Source organism: Erpetoichthys calabaricus, chromosome 4 (genome assembly GCF_900747795.2).
Source record: "Erpetoichthys calabaricus chromosome 4, fErpCal1.3, whole genome shotgun sequence".
NCBI lineage: Eukaryota > Metazoa > Chordata > Cladistia > Polypteriformes > Polypteridae > Erpetoichthys > Erpetoichthys calabaricus.
Window position 1 is genome coordinate 11,752,211 of NC_041397.2, and position 17,733 is coordinate 11,769,943.

A 17,733-nucleotide genomic window follows, 5' to 3' on the forward strand; every position below is an offset into this window, starting at 1 on the left:
GATAGATAGATAGATAGATAGATAGATAGATAGATAGATAGATAGATAGATAGATAGATAGATAGATAGATAGATAGATAGATAGATAGATAGATAGATAGATAGATAGATAGATAGATACTTTATTAATCCCAAGGGGAAATTCACATACTCCAGCAGCAGCATACTGATACAAAAAGACAATATTAAAGAGTAATAAAAATGTAGGTAAAAACAGACAATAACTTTGAATAATGTTAACGTTTAACATGCGTGGAATTGAAGAGTCGCATAGTTTGGGAGAGGAACGATCTCCTCAGTCTGTCAGTGGAGCAGGACAGTGATAGCAGTGTGTCGCTGAAGCTGCTCCTCTGTATAGAGATGATACTGTTTAGTGGATGCAGTGGATTCTCCTATCAATTATGGGTGAGATTGTGTGATGCAAGAGCTGGATGGTTTGTTCTAGGCATTCCTTGGTTTCTGCCTTGAATGCACTTGCTCTTAAAACTCACTCGGCATCTTTAAATGTTTCCACATTTCAATGGAAGACTTCTGCTGGAAAGACTTTATCAGTGCCTGGCTTTAATTCTCACATAGACTTTGCTGTGGAAGATTTAAATTCTATATTAACTTAACCACATTTCAAGCCGGTTGGCATAGTGGTAGCACTGATGCCTCGCAGTAAGAAGACCAGGGTTCGTGTTTCCTGTGTGGAGTTTGCATGTTCTCCCCGTGTTTGTGTGGGTTTCTTCAGGGTTCTACAGTTTTCTCCCACGGACCAAAAACATGTAGTTTTAGGTGGATTGGTGATGCTAAGTTGGCCTTAATGTGTGGTTGATGTGTATGTGTTTGCCCTCCGATGGACTGGTGCCATGTCCAGGGTTTGTTCCTGCCTTGTGCCCTGTGCTACCTGGAATTGTCTCCAGCGCTCCTCGCACCCCTGTTCAAGGACTGAGTGGGTTAGTAAGTGACTGACTGACATTTCAAGTGACTTACTGTATATACCGAGTGGTCCAGATCTAATTATGCAACTGTTCGACTGACAACCGTCTCCCCGCCATTTTGGAATGCAGGGCAGGTGCTACCATCTATCGGCAACAAAATGAATTTTAAGTGAAATCTCTATGTGCAGGGCAGGTGCTGTGAATTATCTATGTAATAGACTTAATAAGTTATAGCGTAATGAAAATCGCATAATTAGATCTGGACCACCCTATGGAGACATCCGCAAATTAAAATTTTCACTATCTGACAAAATTGTCATGTCATGCTTGTCATGCTTATCACGCTTAATCCAGACCAGGGTTGTGCAGTGTGACAAAAGTGTTTCTAATATGAATGAGTGACTCTAAAGAGTGCATTAATGATGAAACAAGCATGGCTTTCAAACTTTTATTTTACCCCACTATCTATCTATCTAAAAAAAGTTTTAATGTTTAAAGCAAAAACAAGTAAGCAGAAATGTATAAAATGAGAAAGAAGCCACATCCCCAAATGTGTGTCCTGCAGTAGATCTGTACTCACTCACATGATTTGTACCATACAGTATATATTTAGTGATATTCATACAGGATAACAAAATAGTGGAGCAGGTAGCCGCGCCTCTGCAAAGTATTTGAAGTACGTTTTTCTTGGAGTTGAATGATTAATTGATGACCTCAAAAATGGGCCCAGTGTGCATGTGTGTAAGTGTAGCCAATTATGGACTGGAATGCTGCACAACATTGGGACTTGGAGTAAAGTCCACTGTCTTCAATCCTGTATTGGATTATGTGTGCTTAGAAAATGAAGTATGTTTGAGAAAGACTACAGTTTATATAACTGACATTTTATTGAATGAGGTGTGCAGATAATGAGTACAGAGAAGATGTGTCACCATATTTCTACATTTAATACCTCAGCTGGCAAAGTGACACGCTCTGAGTCAGTGAGTGAACCTTGTGCTTTACCACTTAACACTTTTACCAATATTGTGATATTTTCCTAAAACACTGTATTAAAACAAATCACATATAAAAGTCTAGAAGAGATTACTTCCTGAATGTAATTCTTGAATCAAAAATTAATTTAAAATTAGACATTTTTTTCTTCATATTGACTCATTTAACCTTTAAATCTACTTCATACCCCATGTGTGTGCATGACTGGGCTCTGTGATGGCCCGGTTGTTTCCTGCCTTGTGCTTAGTGCTGCTAGGATAGACTCCAGGCAAACCTTTATTGAATTAATCAATGCTATGTCTTGTCCATCATCTGTTATATTTGTATCTTTTCTTAAAATTATAGGTGAAACAGGCCCGGAAGGTAACAGTGGCTTCCAGGGGCCACCTGGACCTCCAGGCATCTCTGACAAAGTGGGGCTGCCTGGTGATGTTGGCCCATCAGGAGTACAGGGTGAAAGAGGTACAGTACATTGACACTCACATTTCTGTTCATTTTGCTGTCTGAGTAAACTAATATCATTTCACTGACATGAGAATCTTCATAATCATGTGCTTTGGGTTTTATCTTTCATTGTTAATTTTATATTGCAACTTTCACAGAGCACATCATTGGATCATAAACCAAATACGTATCCAATTCAAAATAACAAGGTAAAATACAAGATCATTCAATACATGTCAACTTACAAGGAAAGCGACTTAACAGCGCACATAAGTAAAGATGGCAGATCGTTGGGCAAGTAGAGTCACCTAAAAAATAAAGTGACCAGAAAGCAGTGCCACCGAGTCCCAAACCTCAGACACAATTGCACCCAGTCAGTACAGCGTTCAAATTAAAATTTGGTTTTATTATACACCATTCTTTTTACTAGATGTTAATTGGCAAAAAAAATCCATCTGTTTGTCCTTCTTCTTCCTTATCTCCACCTTCACACCTCCAGCAGGTGTTGCCTTCTTCCACCCGACTTCAACCTTCTGACTGAGGCAAGGTGGCCTCTTTAATAAGTGACCCGAGAGTACTTCAGGTCCCAGGAAACACTTCTGAACCTGGTCGAGGCTCCCTAAAAGCATGAAGTCTTTTTCCAGCAGCAGTCCCTGAGGAACCAACAGAGCTGCATTCTTGAACTACAGTATATGTCTCATGCAGCCCTGTGGGTGTCCCAACCGGGGGCAGCCTAGGAGAATGCTGCTACCTAACTAATTGTTCTTTATAGGCCATGTCCCCTAATCCATCTGTTATTTCCTCACCCCATCTGAGAAAGGAAGCAGGAGCCATCCTGGCCTAGAATGGCACCCAAGCAAAATGTGCTTCATTAACCACAATTGATCCCAATCAGGATGTCAGTGCATTCACTACGGCCTTTACAGTAATCCCTCCTCGATTGCAGGGGTTGCGTTCCACAGCCCCCCGCGAAAGGTGAAAATCCGCGAAGTAGAAACCATATGTTTATATGGTTATTTTTATATTGTCATGCTTGGGTCACAGATTTGCACAGAAACACAGGAGGTTGTAGAGAGACAGGAACGTTATTCAAACACTGCAAACAAACATTTGTCTCTTTTTCAAAAGTTTAAACTGTGCTCCATGACAAGACTGAGATGACAGTTCCGTCTCACAATTACAAGAATGCAAACATATCTTCCTTTTCAAAGGAGTGCGAGTCAGGAGCAGAGAATGTCAGAGAGAGAGAAAAGCAAACAATCAAAAATTAATAGGGCTGTTTGGCTTTTAAGTATGCGAAGCACCGCCGGACAAAGCAGCTGCAAGGATGTACAATGTAAAGGTAGTCTTTCAGCATTTTTTAGAGGAGCGTTCGTATCCTCTAGGCCAGTGTGCAAACAGCCCCTCTGCTCACACCCCCTCCGTCAGGATCAGAGAATGTCAGAAGGGTGAGAGAGACAGAGAAAATCAAACAATCAAAAATCAATACATGCCGTTTGAGCTTTTAAGTATGCGAAGCACCATGCGGGAAGCATGTCGCTTGACAAAGCAGCTGCACGGAAGGGAGCAATGTGAAGATAATCTTTCAGCATTTTTAGACGAGCGTCCGTATCCTCTAGGGGTGCGAACAGACCCCCCTGCTCACACCCCCTCCGTCAGGAACAGAGAATGTCAGAGCGAGAGAGAGAAAAGCAAATAATCAAAAATCAATACGTGCTGTTTGATCTTTTAAGTATGCGAAGCACCGTGCGGGAAGCATATCGCTTGACAAAGCAGCCACAAGTAAGCCCAGCAAGGAAGAGAGCAATGTGAAGGTAATCTTTCAGCGTTTTTTGAGGAGTGGCCATATTCTCTAGGGGTGCGAACAGCCCCCGTGCTCACAATATATTTGAGGAGTTTTATTTAATACGTAATACGCGCTCTGGTTGGGTAGCTTCTCAGCCATCTGCCAATAGCGTCCCTTGTATGAAATCAACTGGGCAAACCAACTGAGGAAGCGTGTACCAGAAATGAAAAGACCCATTGTCCGCAGAAATCCGCGAACCAGCAAAAAATCTGTGATATATATTTAAATATGCGTACATATAAAATCCGCGATAGAGTGAAGCCGCGAAAGTCGAAGTGCGATATAGCGAGGGATTACTGTACAATGCAATGGCTGGAGCTTCATAGACGTAAATAGATAGAGAAGCTAAAAATGGTAGGCAGGAGACCAAAAGCTCCAATATGGATACACAGGTAAAACCAGACCCGGCGCTGTTACTAAGGGCATTTGTGTTTTGGACTCTTTACAAATTCTTGTCGATTATTATTTGTGAAAAGAATCATTGCAACCATAGTACTGTATGTGGCTAAGCACTGACATCTAGTGTTCATTTAAAATAAATTCTGCAAGAGATGCCGTCCAGTAGAGTTCATACTGCTCACTTAACATTAAAGCATTGCTCTGCTTCACAGCAGCCCAACTTGTACTGAATGTACAGCATTTATACCAATGAGGAGAGGTTAGCTGGGAAAACACAGAAGCAAGATGTCACAGCGCAGGGTATAATTTTGAAAAGAAGGGTAGAGATTAGCAAACAAGAAATGGGAGAGCACCTCTGCAAGGCAGTATGGGAAAACAGGGTCACTAAGGAGCAGTACAGTAAAGAATTCAAGAGGGATGTCCCAGAAGGATGCTCTCCACATGCATCCAAGATAAGAATACAACTTACTGTAGATTGGTCCCCTGGAAGCTCAGTGGAGCAAGTTCATCAGACCAAGGGAGAACTAGGTATCCCTAGCAGACACGAGGCCAGGGAATATAGGCAATGATCTAGTCATCCTCTTACCACCATCTCTCCTTACTGTGGGCCTGACTTTGAGGAGCTGAATCATATTGCTGTTTTAAAAAAAGAGATAGCATAGAGGCTGCCTTAGAGATACAGTACCTTAACAGAAAGCTGTAACCCAATGTCTGTATACCCAAAGTAGGCCACTTCATCTCTAGTTATGATCCAGTGATCCAGGAATAAGGCCTAAAATTGCTTCAGGATAAAGGTAAGGCAGGGGCAACAACAACATGTATTTCTATAGCACATTTTCATATAAATGCTGTAGCTCAAAGCGCTTTACAAGAGGAAGAAAGAAAAAATATAAAAATAGAATTAGGTAATACTAATTAACAACGAATAAAGTAAGTTCCAGTAGCCAGGGAGGACAGAAGAAAACAAAAAAAAAGCTCCAAACGGCTGGAGAAAAAAAAAACAAAATCTGCAGGGGTTCCAAGGCCACAAGACCACCAACCACCTGTAGGCATTCTACCTAACATAAATGACCTCAATCAGCCCTCATGGATTTCTGGCTTCATGTGGAAGAATTAGATAGATAGATAGATAGATAGATAGATAGATAGATAGATAGATAGATAGATAGATAGATAGATAGATAGATAGATAGATAGATAGATAGATAGATAGATAGATAGATAGATAGATAGATAGATAGATAGATAGATAGATAGATAGATAGATAGATAGATAGATACTTTATTAATCCCAAGGGGAAATTCACATACTCCAGCAGCAGCATACTGATACAAAAAACAATATTAAATTAAAGATTGATAACAATGCAGGTAAAAACAGACAATAACTTTGTATAATGTTAACGTTTACCCCCCCGGGTGGAACTGATGAGTCACATAGTTTTTATTGGCTAACTAGAAAGATTACAATATGCAAGCTTTGCCTGGAGAAGGGGCCCGAGTTGCCTCAAAAGCTTGCATACTGATTAACGTTTGTAACTTTGAATCACCCCTTTGTTTATTCTGTTTTTTATAAAAATGTACCAATTTCCTTGCTGATATTTCACATAGTAGCAGTAGTAACAGTAGAAGTAGTCATATTGTCACGTGTACAGAGCATAGTGTAATTCTTACTTGCATGTCCAACAAACATGCAGCTGGCTACATGAAAAGCAACAATGTGATAAAGGTAAGAATTGTATTGTAAATAACAAAAAGCATGAAAAGATACTCTGCTTCTAGGCATCCATTAGCAGAAACCTTAATTTGTAGGTAATAAATCCAATTAACAGCATGTTGTATTGATTCTTATTTTGAGCCTGAATAGGATTACACTACGAAAATAGGGTAGTCAGCAGAATAGAGTGGCAACACACGGAGTACAGTATGTAATGAGTTATTCAAAACAGGAACAGCAGTGTTCTGAATCAAGTGGAAAGGGCAGAGAGAAAAAATGTTTGTAACAGGCCAAGAGTGGGCAACACACAAAGTTTCATAGTCACAACTGTTACGATTTGTGACATTTCAAAAAATTTATGTTTTTAGATACATTTTTTCTTCCAACTCCTGTTGGTGGTTTTTGGGAGTTTTTGCTCCTAAGGAATTAGTTTAATTATTCTCTTTCTTTTATTTTCATTTTGCCGAAGATTACCGCATCATCATTTTATTTTCTGGTGGATGCCACCATGTCGCGGTGCTATCGTCTAAACAAGGTGCTTTGTTGTTAGGGGTGCAGTTCAAGTAGGTACTCAGCGACGCGTCACAAGTGTGACAGGATAAAAGCCGTCAACTAAGAGTTGACTTTTGTGCGTGTTATTATTTTTTTGAACTGTGGTCTTGATTACTATTGCTATTTATTTTGACTCCAATTTTGGGTTAGCGTTTGGCCTTTGATGATGGTTATTCCAGCTTCCTGGGTGTGACCCTTTTTGCATTTAGACTTTCTATCTCTCTCCCAGTCACTTCAAACCTTTTTGATGCAAGTGTTTTTCTGAGAGAAGAGACACAACAATACGTTCAGAAATATTTGATGATCAAACAGAAACCAAAACTACTAAGATAGAAACATAATCAAAATTTCAAACCAAAAAGTACATGCCAAAGTCTTTAGCATAGAAATGCCAAGAAGTAGTGATGGGAACTCCTTTCTCTCTTTTCAAAGCTTCGGCTCTTTTGGATCGGCTCCCTTTAAATAGCCGGCTCTTACGGCTCCCGAATGGCTCTTCGTTTAGTATCACTTGGATGCTTATATTTTAGCCTAATTAAGCAATTATGAATGGTTTGTGTATAGCCTAAGCAATTTCTTATTCATTGTTTTCAGACATTACGTATTTTATGCATTTTTTCATTACAATAAATACACAGTTACTATTGTTTAACATTTTAATAAAAGCTTTAAATGAACAGCTTAACACAAAACCACAGCAAACAAATTAAATAAAGGCCAAACTCAACAACAACAACACAACACTATGACTCTTTGAATAAAAGTTTTTAAACCAGGTTGGCATTCAGAAATGCCAGATGCCTCAGCTTAGATGGGCTAATGCGATTTCTCCTCTCCGTGATTATTTGTCCTGTTTTTGAGAAGACTCTTTCTGAGGGGACCAATGTAGCAACAATGCAAAGTCTTCCTACCATTACCTTAACCAGGCGTGGGTAGACTGCAGCCTTGGCCTCCCACCAGCTCACTGGGTCTTCAGATCTTTGGATGAGGTGCTCCTCAAGATAGGACCTCAGCATCTCCTGTTGCTCTTTCATCAAAGAGCCTCCACACAGCAGAAGCTTGTGGTTCCTGTGAACACACCCCTGCTCCAATTTCTTCCTCTTGGTCCTCTGATGGAGGAGCAGACAGGCTGCTGGGGTTGCATCTTGCTGCTGCTGCACTTATTCTTTGAAATGCCTCATCCACAGCTCTTTTGTTATTAAATGCTATTTTTTTTCCAGAGCAGTGGTTTCTGAAAGCACAGTGTTATACTCCATCCTTAGATATATAGTTATGGAATAATTGTTTGGGACAAAGTTTCTGCTAGGGAGAACATACATGGGGTTTAAGGCCTGTACAAAAGTTGTGAATCCGCTGTCCTCCACAATGGAAAATGGTTAAAAGTCGCTAGCTATCATTTTAGCCAGCTCCTCATCGACACTTATTTGTTTGTTTGGCGTCGTTTGTTTTGGAATAAATGTGCTTATTTTGGTTTGAACTGAAGACCGTGTTATACCTGCAGTTTTCGGTAAGACAGTGGATGCTGCAGCAGAAGTACTTGGCTCTTTTCCAGGGTCAGTGGATGGCAGGAGAGAGGGCACGCTCTCCTCCAGTTGCACGGATGGGTGGGTGGTTCTTATATGTCTGTGCAGGTTTGTTGTTGACCCTGCTCTAACGGATATTTTCATATTACAAATTCTGCACTTAGCTTTGCAGTCTGCAATATCACTGAAATGCAGCCAGATGCTGCTTCTTTTTCGGCTTTCACTCAATTCTTCACGCTTCTTTTTTTCTTCACGATGCGCTTGCATTTAAATCTGGCTCCTCGTCTGTCGCAGCGACAGGTACACAGAGCGTACCTGGCCTGTACCAGCACTCGCTGTCTTCGGAGCGTCTGCCCCCCTTTCTTCTTTCACATAATGGTACGATCCTAGTCCGATGTGTCGTTCGTGAACGAGCCGGCATTATGAGCCAATGTTCTGTGTGCCCATATAAATAAAGTCCCGCCCCTGCCGAATGGATTTTCAGCAGAGCCGAGCAGGAGCCGCTGAAGCTTCGGCTCTGCTCGACGGGCATCGGCTCCTCTCGTTCGCTTCAAAGCTTCGGCTCTTAGAGCCGGCTCGTTCGCGAACGACACATCACTACCAAGAAGGCGTTGTCTGTTCACAGTCTAAACAAGAGAGGAAATCTTTCCCTCATCTGGACAATAAGGACACATACGTTCGAATGCTGTTTATCAACCTCAGCTCAGCATTCAACACGATCATTCCTCAGCAGCTGACGGAAAAGCTGAGCCTGCTGGGACTGAACACCTACTGTACCTCTATAACTGGATTCTGGACTTCCTGACTGAGAGACCTCAGTCAGTCAGAATTGGAAACAACATCTCCAGAACCACCACACTGAGCACTGGAGCCCCTCAAGGCTGTGTGCTCAGTCCATTACTGTTCACACTACTGACTCATGACTGTGCAGCAACACACAGCTCTAATCATATCATAAAATTTGCCGATGACACGACTGTGGTGGGTCTCATCAGCAACAACAATGAGTCAGCATACAGAGAGGAGGTGCAGCGGTTGACAGACTGGTGTAAAGCCAATAACCTGTCTCTGAATGTAGACAAAACAAAGGAGATGATTGTTGACTTTAGGAAGACTAAGAATGACCATCTGCCACTGAACATTGACGGCTCAACTGTGGAGGTCGTCAATAGCACCAAATTCCTGGGTGTACACCTGGCAGAGAACCTCACCTGGTCCCAGAACAACAGCTCTTTAGCCAAGAAAGCCCAGCAGCGGCTCTACTTACTATGTAGGCTAAGGAAAGTCCATCTTCCACCAGCTATTTTAACAACATTCTACAGAGAAACCATAGAGAGCATCCTGAGCAACTGCACCACTGTCTGGTTTGGAAATGGCATGGTCAGGGATCGCAAAGCCCTACAACAGATAGTGAAGACAGCTGAGAAGATCATTGGTGTCTCTCTTCCCTCCATCATGGACATTTATACCACACGCTGCATCCGCAAAGCCACCATCATTGTGAATGATCCAACACACCCCTCACACTCACTGTTTACACTCCTGCCATTGGGAAAAAGGTACCGAAGCATTCAGGCCCTCACCACCAGAATGTGTAACAGTTTCTTCCCTCAAGCAGTCAGACTCCTGAACACTCATGGACCGGAGTGATATCTGATATATGTGTTCTGTTCTGCAGTGTTGCACATGTTTGCACATTTGACTCACGTGCACCTTGTTATGTATTATGTGTCTTTATGTTATGTGTTGTGGATTCTTCGCTGTTCTGTGTTTTATGTAGCACCATGGTCCTGGAGGAACGTTGTTTCGTTTCACTGTATGCTGTACTACAGTATATGGATGAAATGACAATACTCTTGACTTGACTTGAGTCTGGGTGTTCTGATGCACCCCTTTGTTACTTTATTTCTATTAGAGGTGCCCACAGTGATTCTAATATTTTAAATGAAATTTAGTCAGCAGTGGTTTAAACAAGTCCAAGTTTCATTTGCCAGATATAAACCAGTAAGCTGGCATTTGATCTCTTAGTAACAAATAAAAAAATTACTGTCAGCCCAATTATGTGTGCCAAATAACACAGAGTGTGACTATGAACAACATTATTCCAAGTGTCTACCATGAAACAACATTCAGAATGTACAGCAAACTATAACATTTAACAATCTCCATGTAAATGATATTTTTGACAGAGATGTTAACATTACTGCAGCTTAGTTGGCCTAAGTAGCTGTGTCATGTCTTACCTGGAATGATTACTAATGCACAGTTTCTTCTTGCTCTTCTTCTTGTTCTTCTTCTAAGGTCTTCAAGGCTTCCAAGGATTTCCTGGCAGACCTGCAGTGCCTGGTGAAAAAGGTCAACAGGGGGGTCCTGGATCCCCTGGATTTAGAGGACCAGATGGAGTTAAAGGGGATTATGGCTACCAAGGTGCACAAGGAATCGAAGGGATTGCTGGACAGAAAGGTATTTTTAACTTAGCTGCTTATACCCAATGTGATTTACAAATCACCATATACAGTAATTGTTTCCAGGTTTCTATACTGTTTGCCCTAAAAGGTTAAATGAGCCAGTGATGGAAGCTTATGTGTCAAGCTCATTGTTTACTGACCAATTCCATATTCACTTGATGGCAGGCTTATTCTCACATGTGCAAAGCTGGCCACACTGTGAGGTTGATGTTTTTTGATTTCTCATGCACCTTCAGTACCATCCAGCCATCTCTCTTAATGGGTAAATTCAAAGATATGCAGGTGCCTGATAGATAGTGGCATGTCTATTAGGCAGACCACAGACTTTGTCAGCAACACTGCAGCACCACAAGGAACAGTCTGTCTGTCACCTTTTCTCCTGACTCTGTACCCCTCAGACTAGAATATATAGCACCAGGTCCAGACATTCGCAGATGATTCTGGATTTATGAGGTATATTTATAATGGGGATATGCAGGTGGGTCAGCCTGTGGTGTCCTGGATTATGATGGACTATCTGTGGGGCAGACTGCAGTTTGTGAGACTCAAAGACTAGAAGACTATAGAAATATACCAGCAGGTCAGGTCACTTGAAGAAATACTCAGATGATTCTGCACTTATGAGGGGTATGATAAAGGGGGTAAGACAGAGGAGAGGAGTGAAGGGGGAGAACTTCATTTCTTGGTGGAGAAAGAATCATCTGCAACATAACATCAGCAAAACCAAGAAACTGGTGTGGAGTTTCACCACACTGAAGAGCCTCTATGTCCGGTCACTATTCAGAGAGTGCTCTGCTCCTACAAGTACTTGGGGGTCAACATCAGTAGCATGCTGGACTGGTCTCCGAACACAGAGAAACTATCTATAAAAGGGCAGAGCAGACTCTTCTTCCTAGTAGATTGCATTCCTCTAGTGATATCCTTGACATCTTCTACGACTCTCTGATGGCCAGTGTAGTGTGCTGGGCTGGGAACATTACTTCAAGAAAGGCCCACTGAATCAACAAGCTAATTCATAGGTAAGCTCGGTTATAGGGTGCACTCTGGACCCCTGGAGGTAGTAGTAAAGTGAAGCTTCATTATGAACAATGCTGCACATCCTGCCATTTAAACACCCGCATTGAGAAATTTTAGCTACAACAACAACATGTATTTCTATCTATTTCTATCTGTCTGTCACCTAGTGAACATCATCCCAAGTACACCATCTGTGTTTTCAATTACTTCATGTATACTAGTAATGATGTCACTCTGCCTTTACACAGTTCTGTATACTTCACTGTCCAACATCTGAGCTGCTAGAGCAGTGGTTCACAACGTTAGGACAGTAAACTTCAAGGGGAGCCACAAGATGACTGGAAATAATTCTAAAATAAATACATAAATCAAGCAACAGGAGGGGTGTCAAACTTAAGGACTACTCACAATGACTGTTGGTTTTCTCAAAGACCCCCTTTAAAGCATGTTTCATATATAGATTATATTAACACTTTTAGCTAGACTATATTTACACCTGTAATTAAAATGTGTCTCCAATGTCCGCATTATGTCCAGATAGAGATCAGATTGACTCCCCACATGAGTACAGCAGTTTGGGACTTAAGTGGCCATTCACGTTCATTTGCATAGCACGACTACTTACCTGTAGTTAGAAAGGCAATGGGCTGCTTCTAATGACCTGACAAGAAAAGTAAAAAAGCTATTGTGCCTCACTGCCATAAAAAACCGTAGTGTTTTACCATGTGTGGAAACTGGCCTGGACACAGACAGGCAGACATCGTTTTAAGCACCACAACACGTTTATTTACAACACTAATACAACCTCAATTCCAATGAAGTTGGGACGTTGTGTAAAACGTAAATAAAAACAGAATACAATGATTTGCAAATCCTTTTCAACCTATATTCAATTGAATACACTACAAAGACAAGATATCAAATGTTCAAACTGATAAACTTTATTGTTGTTTTGCAAATCTTCACTCATTTTGAATTTGATGCCTGCAACACGTTCCAAAAAAGCTGGGACAGGGGCATGTTTACCACTGTGTTATATCACCTTTCCTTTTAACAACACTCAATAAGCGTTTGGGAACTGAGGACACTAACTGTTGAAGCTGTGTAGGTGGAATTCTTTCCCATTCTTGCTCGATGTACAACTTCAGTTGCTCAACAGTCCGGGGTCTCCGTTGTCGTATTTTGCGCTTCATAATGCGCCACACATTTTCAATGGAAGACAGGTCTGGACTGCCGGCAGGCCAGTCTAGTAGCCGCACTCTTTTACTACGAAGCCACGCTGTTGTAACACATGCAGAATGTGGCTTCGCATTGTCCTGCTGAAATAAGCAGGGATGTCCCTGAAAAAGACGTTGCTTGGATGGCAGCATATGCTGCTCCAAAACCTGTATGTACCTTTCAGCATTAATGGTGCCTTCACAGATGTGTAAGTTACCCATGCCATGGGCACTAACATACCCCCATACCATCACAGATGCTGGCTTTTGAACTTTGCGCTGATAACAATCTGGATGGTCCTTTTCCTCTTTGGCCTGGAGGACACGACGTCCATGATTTCCAAAAATGATTTGAAATGTGGACTCGTCAGACCACAGCACACTTTTCCAATTTGCGTCAGTCCATCTCAGATGAGCTCAGGCCCAGAGAAGCCAGCGGCGTTTCTGAGTGTTGTTGATATATGGCTTTCACTCTGTAGAGTTTTAACTTGCACTTGTAGATGTAGTGACGAACTGTGTTAACTGACAATGGCTTTCTGAAGTATTCCTGAGCCCACGTGGTAATATCCTTTACAGAATGATGTCGGTTTTTAATGCAGTGCCGCCTGAGGGATCAAAGTTCATGGGCATCCAGTGTTGGTATTCGGCCTTGCTGCTTACGTGCAGAGATATCTCCAGATTCTCTGAATCTTTTGATGATATTATGGACAGTAGATGATGACATCCCTAGATTCCTTGCAATTGTATGTTTAGAAACGTTGTTCTTAAACTGCTGGACTATTTGCCCATGCAGTTGTTCACAAAGTGGTGAACCTCGCCTCATCCTTGCTTGTGAACGACTGAGCCTTTTGGGGATGTTCCTTTTATACCCAATCATGACAAACACCTGTTTCCAATTAAACTGTTCACCTGTGGAATGTTCAAAACAGGTGTTTTTTGAACATTCCTCAACTTTCCCAGTCTTTTGCTGCCCCTGTCCCAGCTTTTTTGGAACGTGTTGCAGGCATCAAATTCAAAATGAGTGAAGATTTGCAAAACAACAATAAAGTTTATCAGTTTGAACATTCGATATCTTGTCTTCGTAGTGTATTCAATTGAATATAGGTTGAAAAGGATTTGCAAATCATTGTATTCTGTTTTTATTTACGTTTTACACAAAGTCCCAACTTCATTGGAATTGGGGTTGTACAAGTGAAACACACACAACCCCAGTACTCCCCCAAAGTCCAGGCCTTTCTCACACTGCGTTCTTCACCGCCTCCACTGCTCTCCACCAGGCTCTGTCCTTCTCCTCTCCCGACTCCAGCCACTGAATGGAGGGAGGCAGCCCCTTTTATAATCACCCGGATGTGCTCCAGGTGCCTCCTGATTAACCTCCGTCGGCACGCCCCAGTATGGCGGAAGTACCGGCCGCACACATGGAAGCACTCCAGGTGTCCCTGGTCGTCTTTCCCCCATCACCTCCAGGTGTGGCGGAAGTGCTGAGGACCAGGGCTCTCCAGGCATCGGGGCGCCCCCTGGCGGTGACCATGGGCCCCTATAGGATTGAGTTTCCAAGCTCAGTTCCTCGTGGTCCCTAAAGCCACGAGGCCGTTTCCCCCCTCGTGGTCTGGAGGAGGCACAATCCCTCCTCCAGTCCTTCCAGGCATCCCGGCTGGGTGCACCCCCAGCTGCTTGCCACACATGATGGCAAAGTTGTGACAGTCTCATGAAGGAGAAGGTAGCCTGAAGTCACACAACCTGCTGCCACAATTCCAAACATTATTTAAAGCTACACATGTGGCTTATGTGGCTCACCAGGCTGCTGCCATCATTCTACACGATTCTTTTGTCTTTTTGTCTGACTTGTTGTATGTGGAGAAAAAACACATTTGCATTTCCATTCTTGTTAAATCGGTTATCGCAAATGGTAATTCTCCAGTACTGAGTCCGGAGGAGTCCAGGGACTCTGTAATTAAGTTATGAAAAAATGTTTGCAGTGAGTGACTCTGCAATGATTTTTTTACTTCCATAAATGCTTAAATCATCTTATGCTCTATTTGAAATGTAATACTTAGGCCAAGTGAATCGTGAGCAGCCTTTGTTGTTACCAAAGATACCTGCAGTGACAAATTCTGCATTTTGAGGACCCTCCCATATTCATATACACTGGGAGATGTTGGAGGAATAAAGGTGGAGAACCACTGCACTTGAGGGGCACTGCCTGCCATGCCTGTTTGCCCCATAGAGAATTTTCCGTGCCGATGCTGAACTATTAAGAGTCCGCATTTGAAAGATTAGAGATGTTCTGTTTTTAAATGAACGAGTCCTCCAGACAAGTCCATCTCAATGTCTTTAGTTTCAAATAGAAAAGATTTCTTTAATCAGGAAATTTCCAAAGAACATGAGGACCTTGAGTGTCCCATAGAATCTTTTAAACTGTAAGTTTTATCATAAACTAGTAGATAAATATAAGTCATATACGGGGTGGCAAACAAAAAAAGTAGCGCACAAATCATGGAGCACATACTGACATGGACTTTATGACAACCCTGTGTGTCGTCATTATCAGCCTGACAACTTACAAGAACAACAACAACCTCTGGAGAATGGAAAGAAGGGTTTCTACGTTTGGGTGCATTGCTCACAGTGACCTCACAGGCCACTTTATCACCAACCAATAAATTGTGTGTTTCCCAGCAGCAATCTCAACAGGATATTCTTCTGTTAATTTCTAATATTTATTAATTATTCTATTAATTAATTTATTATTCTTTAATTTCATCTCGGGGGCAAAGTGTCTGTCTGTGAATCCCCCACGTCTCCTTCAAAAAGCCTGTACAAACATACAGCGCCACCATCAAAACGCACCGTTTCAATGAATGCAGCATGTCTACTCCTCAGCACGCACACAGATGACAGAACAAACAAAACATGCATGGCGGCTGGCCGGCCAGACTAACGCCAGGATGGGACTCCTTACCCTGCACTCGGCTTGTTTTGGTTTGTTTTTCTTTATTTTAATAAAAACAAATAGCATTCCATACAAATAACTCAAGTTTAACAAAAAAAAAAGGCTTGACACAAATCAACCGTCACCCCTGAGAAAGAGAGCTGGGCCAGCGGAGTAAAACTTAAAGCTAGTAAAAATAAGTACATAGGTAAATTAATAAATGAATAAAGATAAATGGAGTAAAAGAGGGGAGAGAACCTGCTTCCTCAACTTAAATGCTTATTCTAGAATGTTATTGATGAGATCCTGCCAGGTTTTGAAAAAGTTCTGTACAGATCCTCTAAGTGAGAATTAGATTTTTTTCCAGTTTCAAATAGTAGAGAACATCAGTTACCCCGCTGACTTAGAATAGAAGAGTTAGGATCCTTCCAGTTGACCAAGACAAGCCTTCATGCCAATAGTGTAGTAAAGGCCATTACAGTTTGTTTGTCCTTCTGCACTTTAAGCCCCTCTGTGAGCCCACCAAACACAGCTGTTAGTGGATTAGGACGGATTGGGACCCTGATTGGCATTTAGGAGGGGTTGTCTGATAGGCATTTAAAGATTTTGGTCCAGAATGATGTTAGTTTGGTGCAGGCCCAGAACATGTGGCCCAGTGAGGCTGGAGCTCGATTGCAACATTTGCAGGTTGGCTCTCGCCCTGGAAACATTTTGACAATTTTAAACAAGACAGATGTACTCAATATATAATTTTAAGTTGAATTATTGTATGCTTTGCACATATGGAGCTCGAGTGAATTCTGTGCATTGCTACTTTCCACTCCTTTTCTGATATGTTGAGTGAGAGATCCTTTTCCCATTGTACTCTTGGATCTTTGAAAGGGAGGAACTGTAAAATAGTTTTATATATTACAGAAATGCTGCCTGAGTCCTCAAGTCTGATCAGTATTTTTTCCAGCATCGTGGGAGGTGAGGAAAATTGGGCAGGTTCTGTTTAACAAAGTTTCGAATTTGAAGGTAGTGAAAGAAATGTGTTGCTGGAAAGTTAAATTTGGAATGTTATTGTGTCTACGTACAGATCTCTAAGTGATTTAATCCCAAATGTTTTTCATGCACCACCCTGTACTTCAGGAGAGGGCTGCTCCTTGCCTTGAATGACATGGTAACTTTTTGTCGGACACTTGCAGCCTTACCATTTTTTTCACTTTATTTACATTTTTCTAAACATCACCCCTGGGGAGCTGCCTTAGTCCTGCTTTTAAAAGCCAATATATAAAGCAGTGTTAAGGGTTCGACATTACAATAAATCTGCGCTCTGCAACATCAACTGTCCATAACATCCATCTCAAATTGAAAAGGTCTAAAAGTTAATGAGTATCGCCTCAAGGTTACCCAAACCAAGATGGACCCCTCATCTAAGCCCGACCTCCTCCGACCAAATCCAGTATGGACATAGGGGAAACAATCCCAATACTAAGCCCGTCCTCACCGTGATGATGAGGGTTTGAGGATTTGATTCTCTGGTTGGTTGGCTAGATCACTGGTTCCCCAAGTAGCCCTAGAAGCTGTGGAGATGAAGTGTTTCAGTGTAATGAAGATGATGAGAGCAGAAAATGAGACTCTGCAGCACATGGTTATCGCTTTCCTTTTCCTCATGATATCTGAAGAAGGTTTAACTCAGAGCAAGTCAGCTGTTTCGAAT

The 17,733-nt window shown here is 41.9% G+C and overlaps 1 protein-coding gene across 3 annotated transcripts in view; it reads left to right on the forward strand.

Annotated features, from left to right (window-relative positions):
- Window positions 1-17,733, forward strand: part of col4a2 (collagen, type IV, alpha 2) — a 266,524-nt gene that overhangs the window by 232,067 nt on the left and 16,724 nt on the right. For all 3 annotated transcript variants that reach the window (XM_051926298.1, XM_028799203.2, XM_051926299.1), the window contains 2 exons: window positions 2,265-2,381; window positions 10,699-10,860. In XM_051926298.1, coding sequence (XP_051782258.1) covers window positions 2,265-2,381; window positions 10,699-10,860 — 279 coding nt within the window. The remainder of the gene's footprint in view (window positions 1-2,264; window positions 2,382-10,698; window positions 10,861-17,733) is intronic.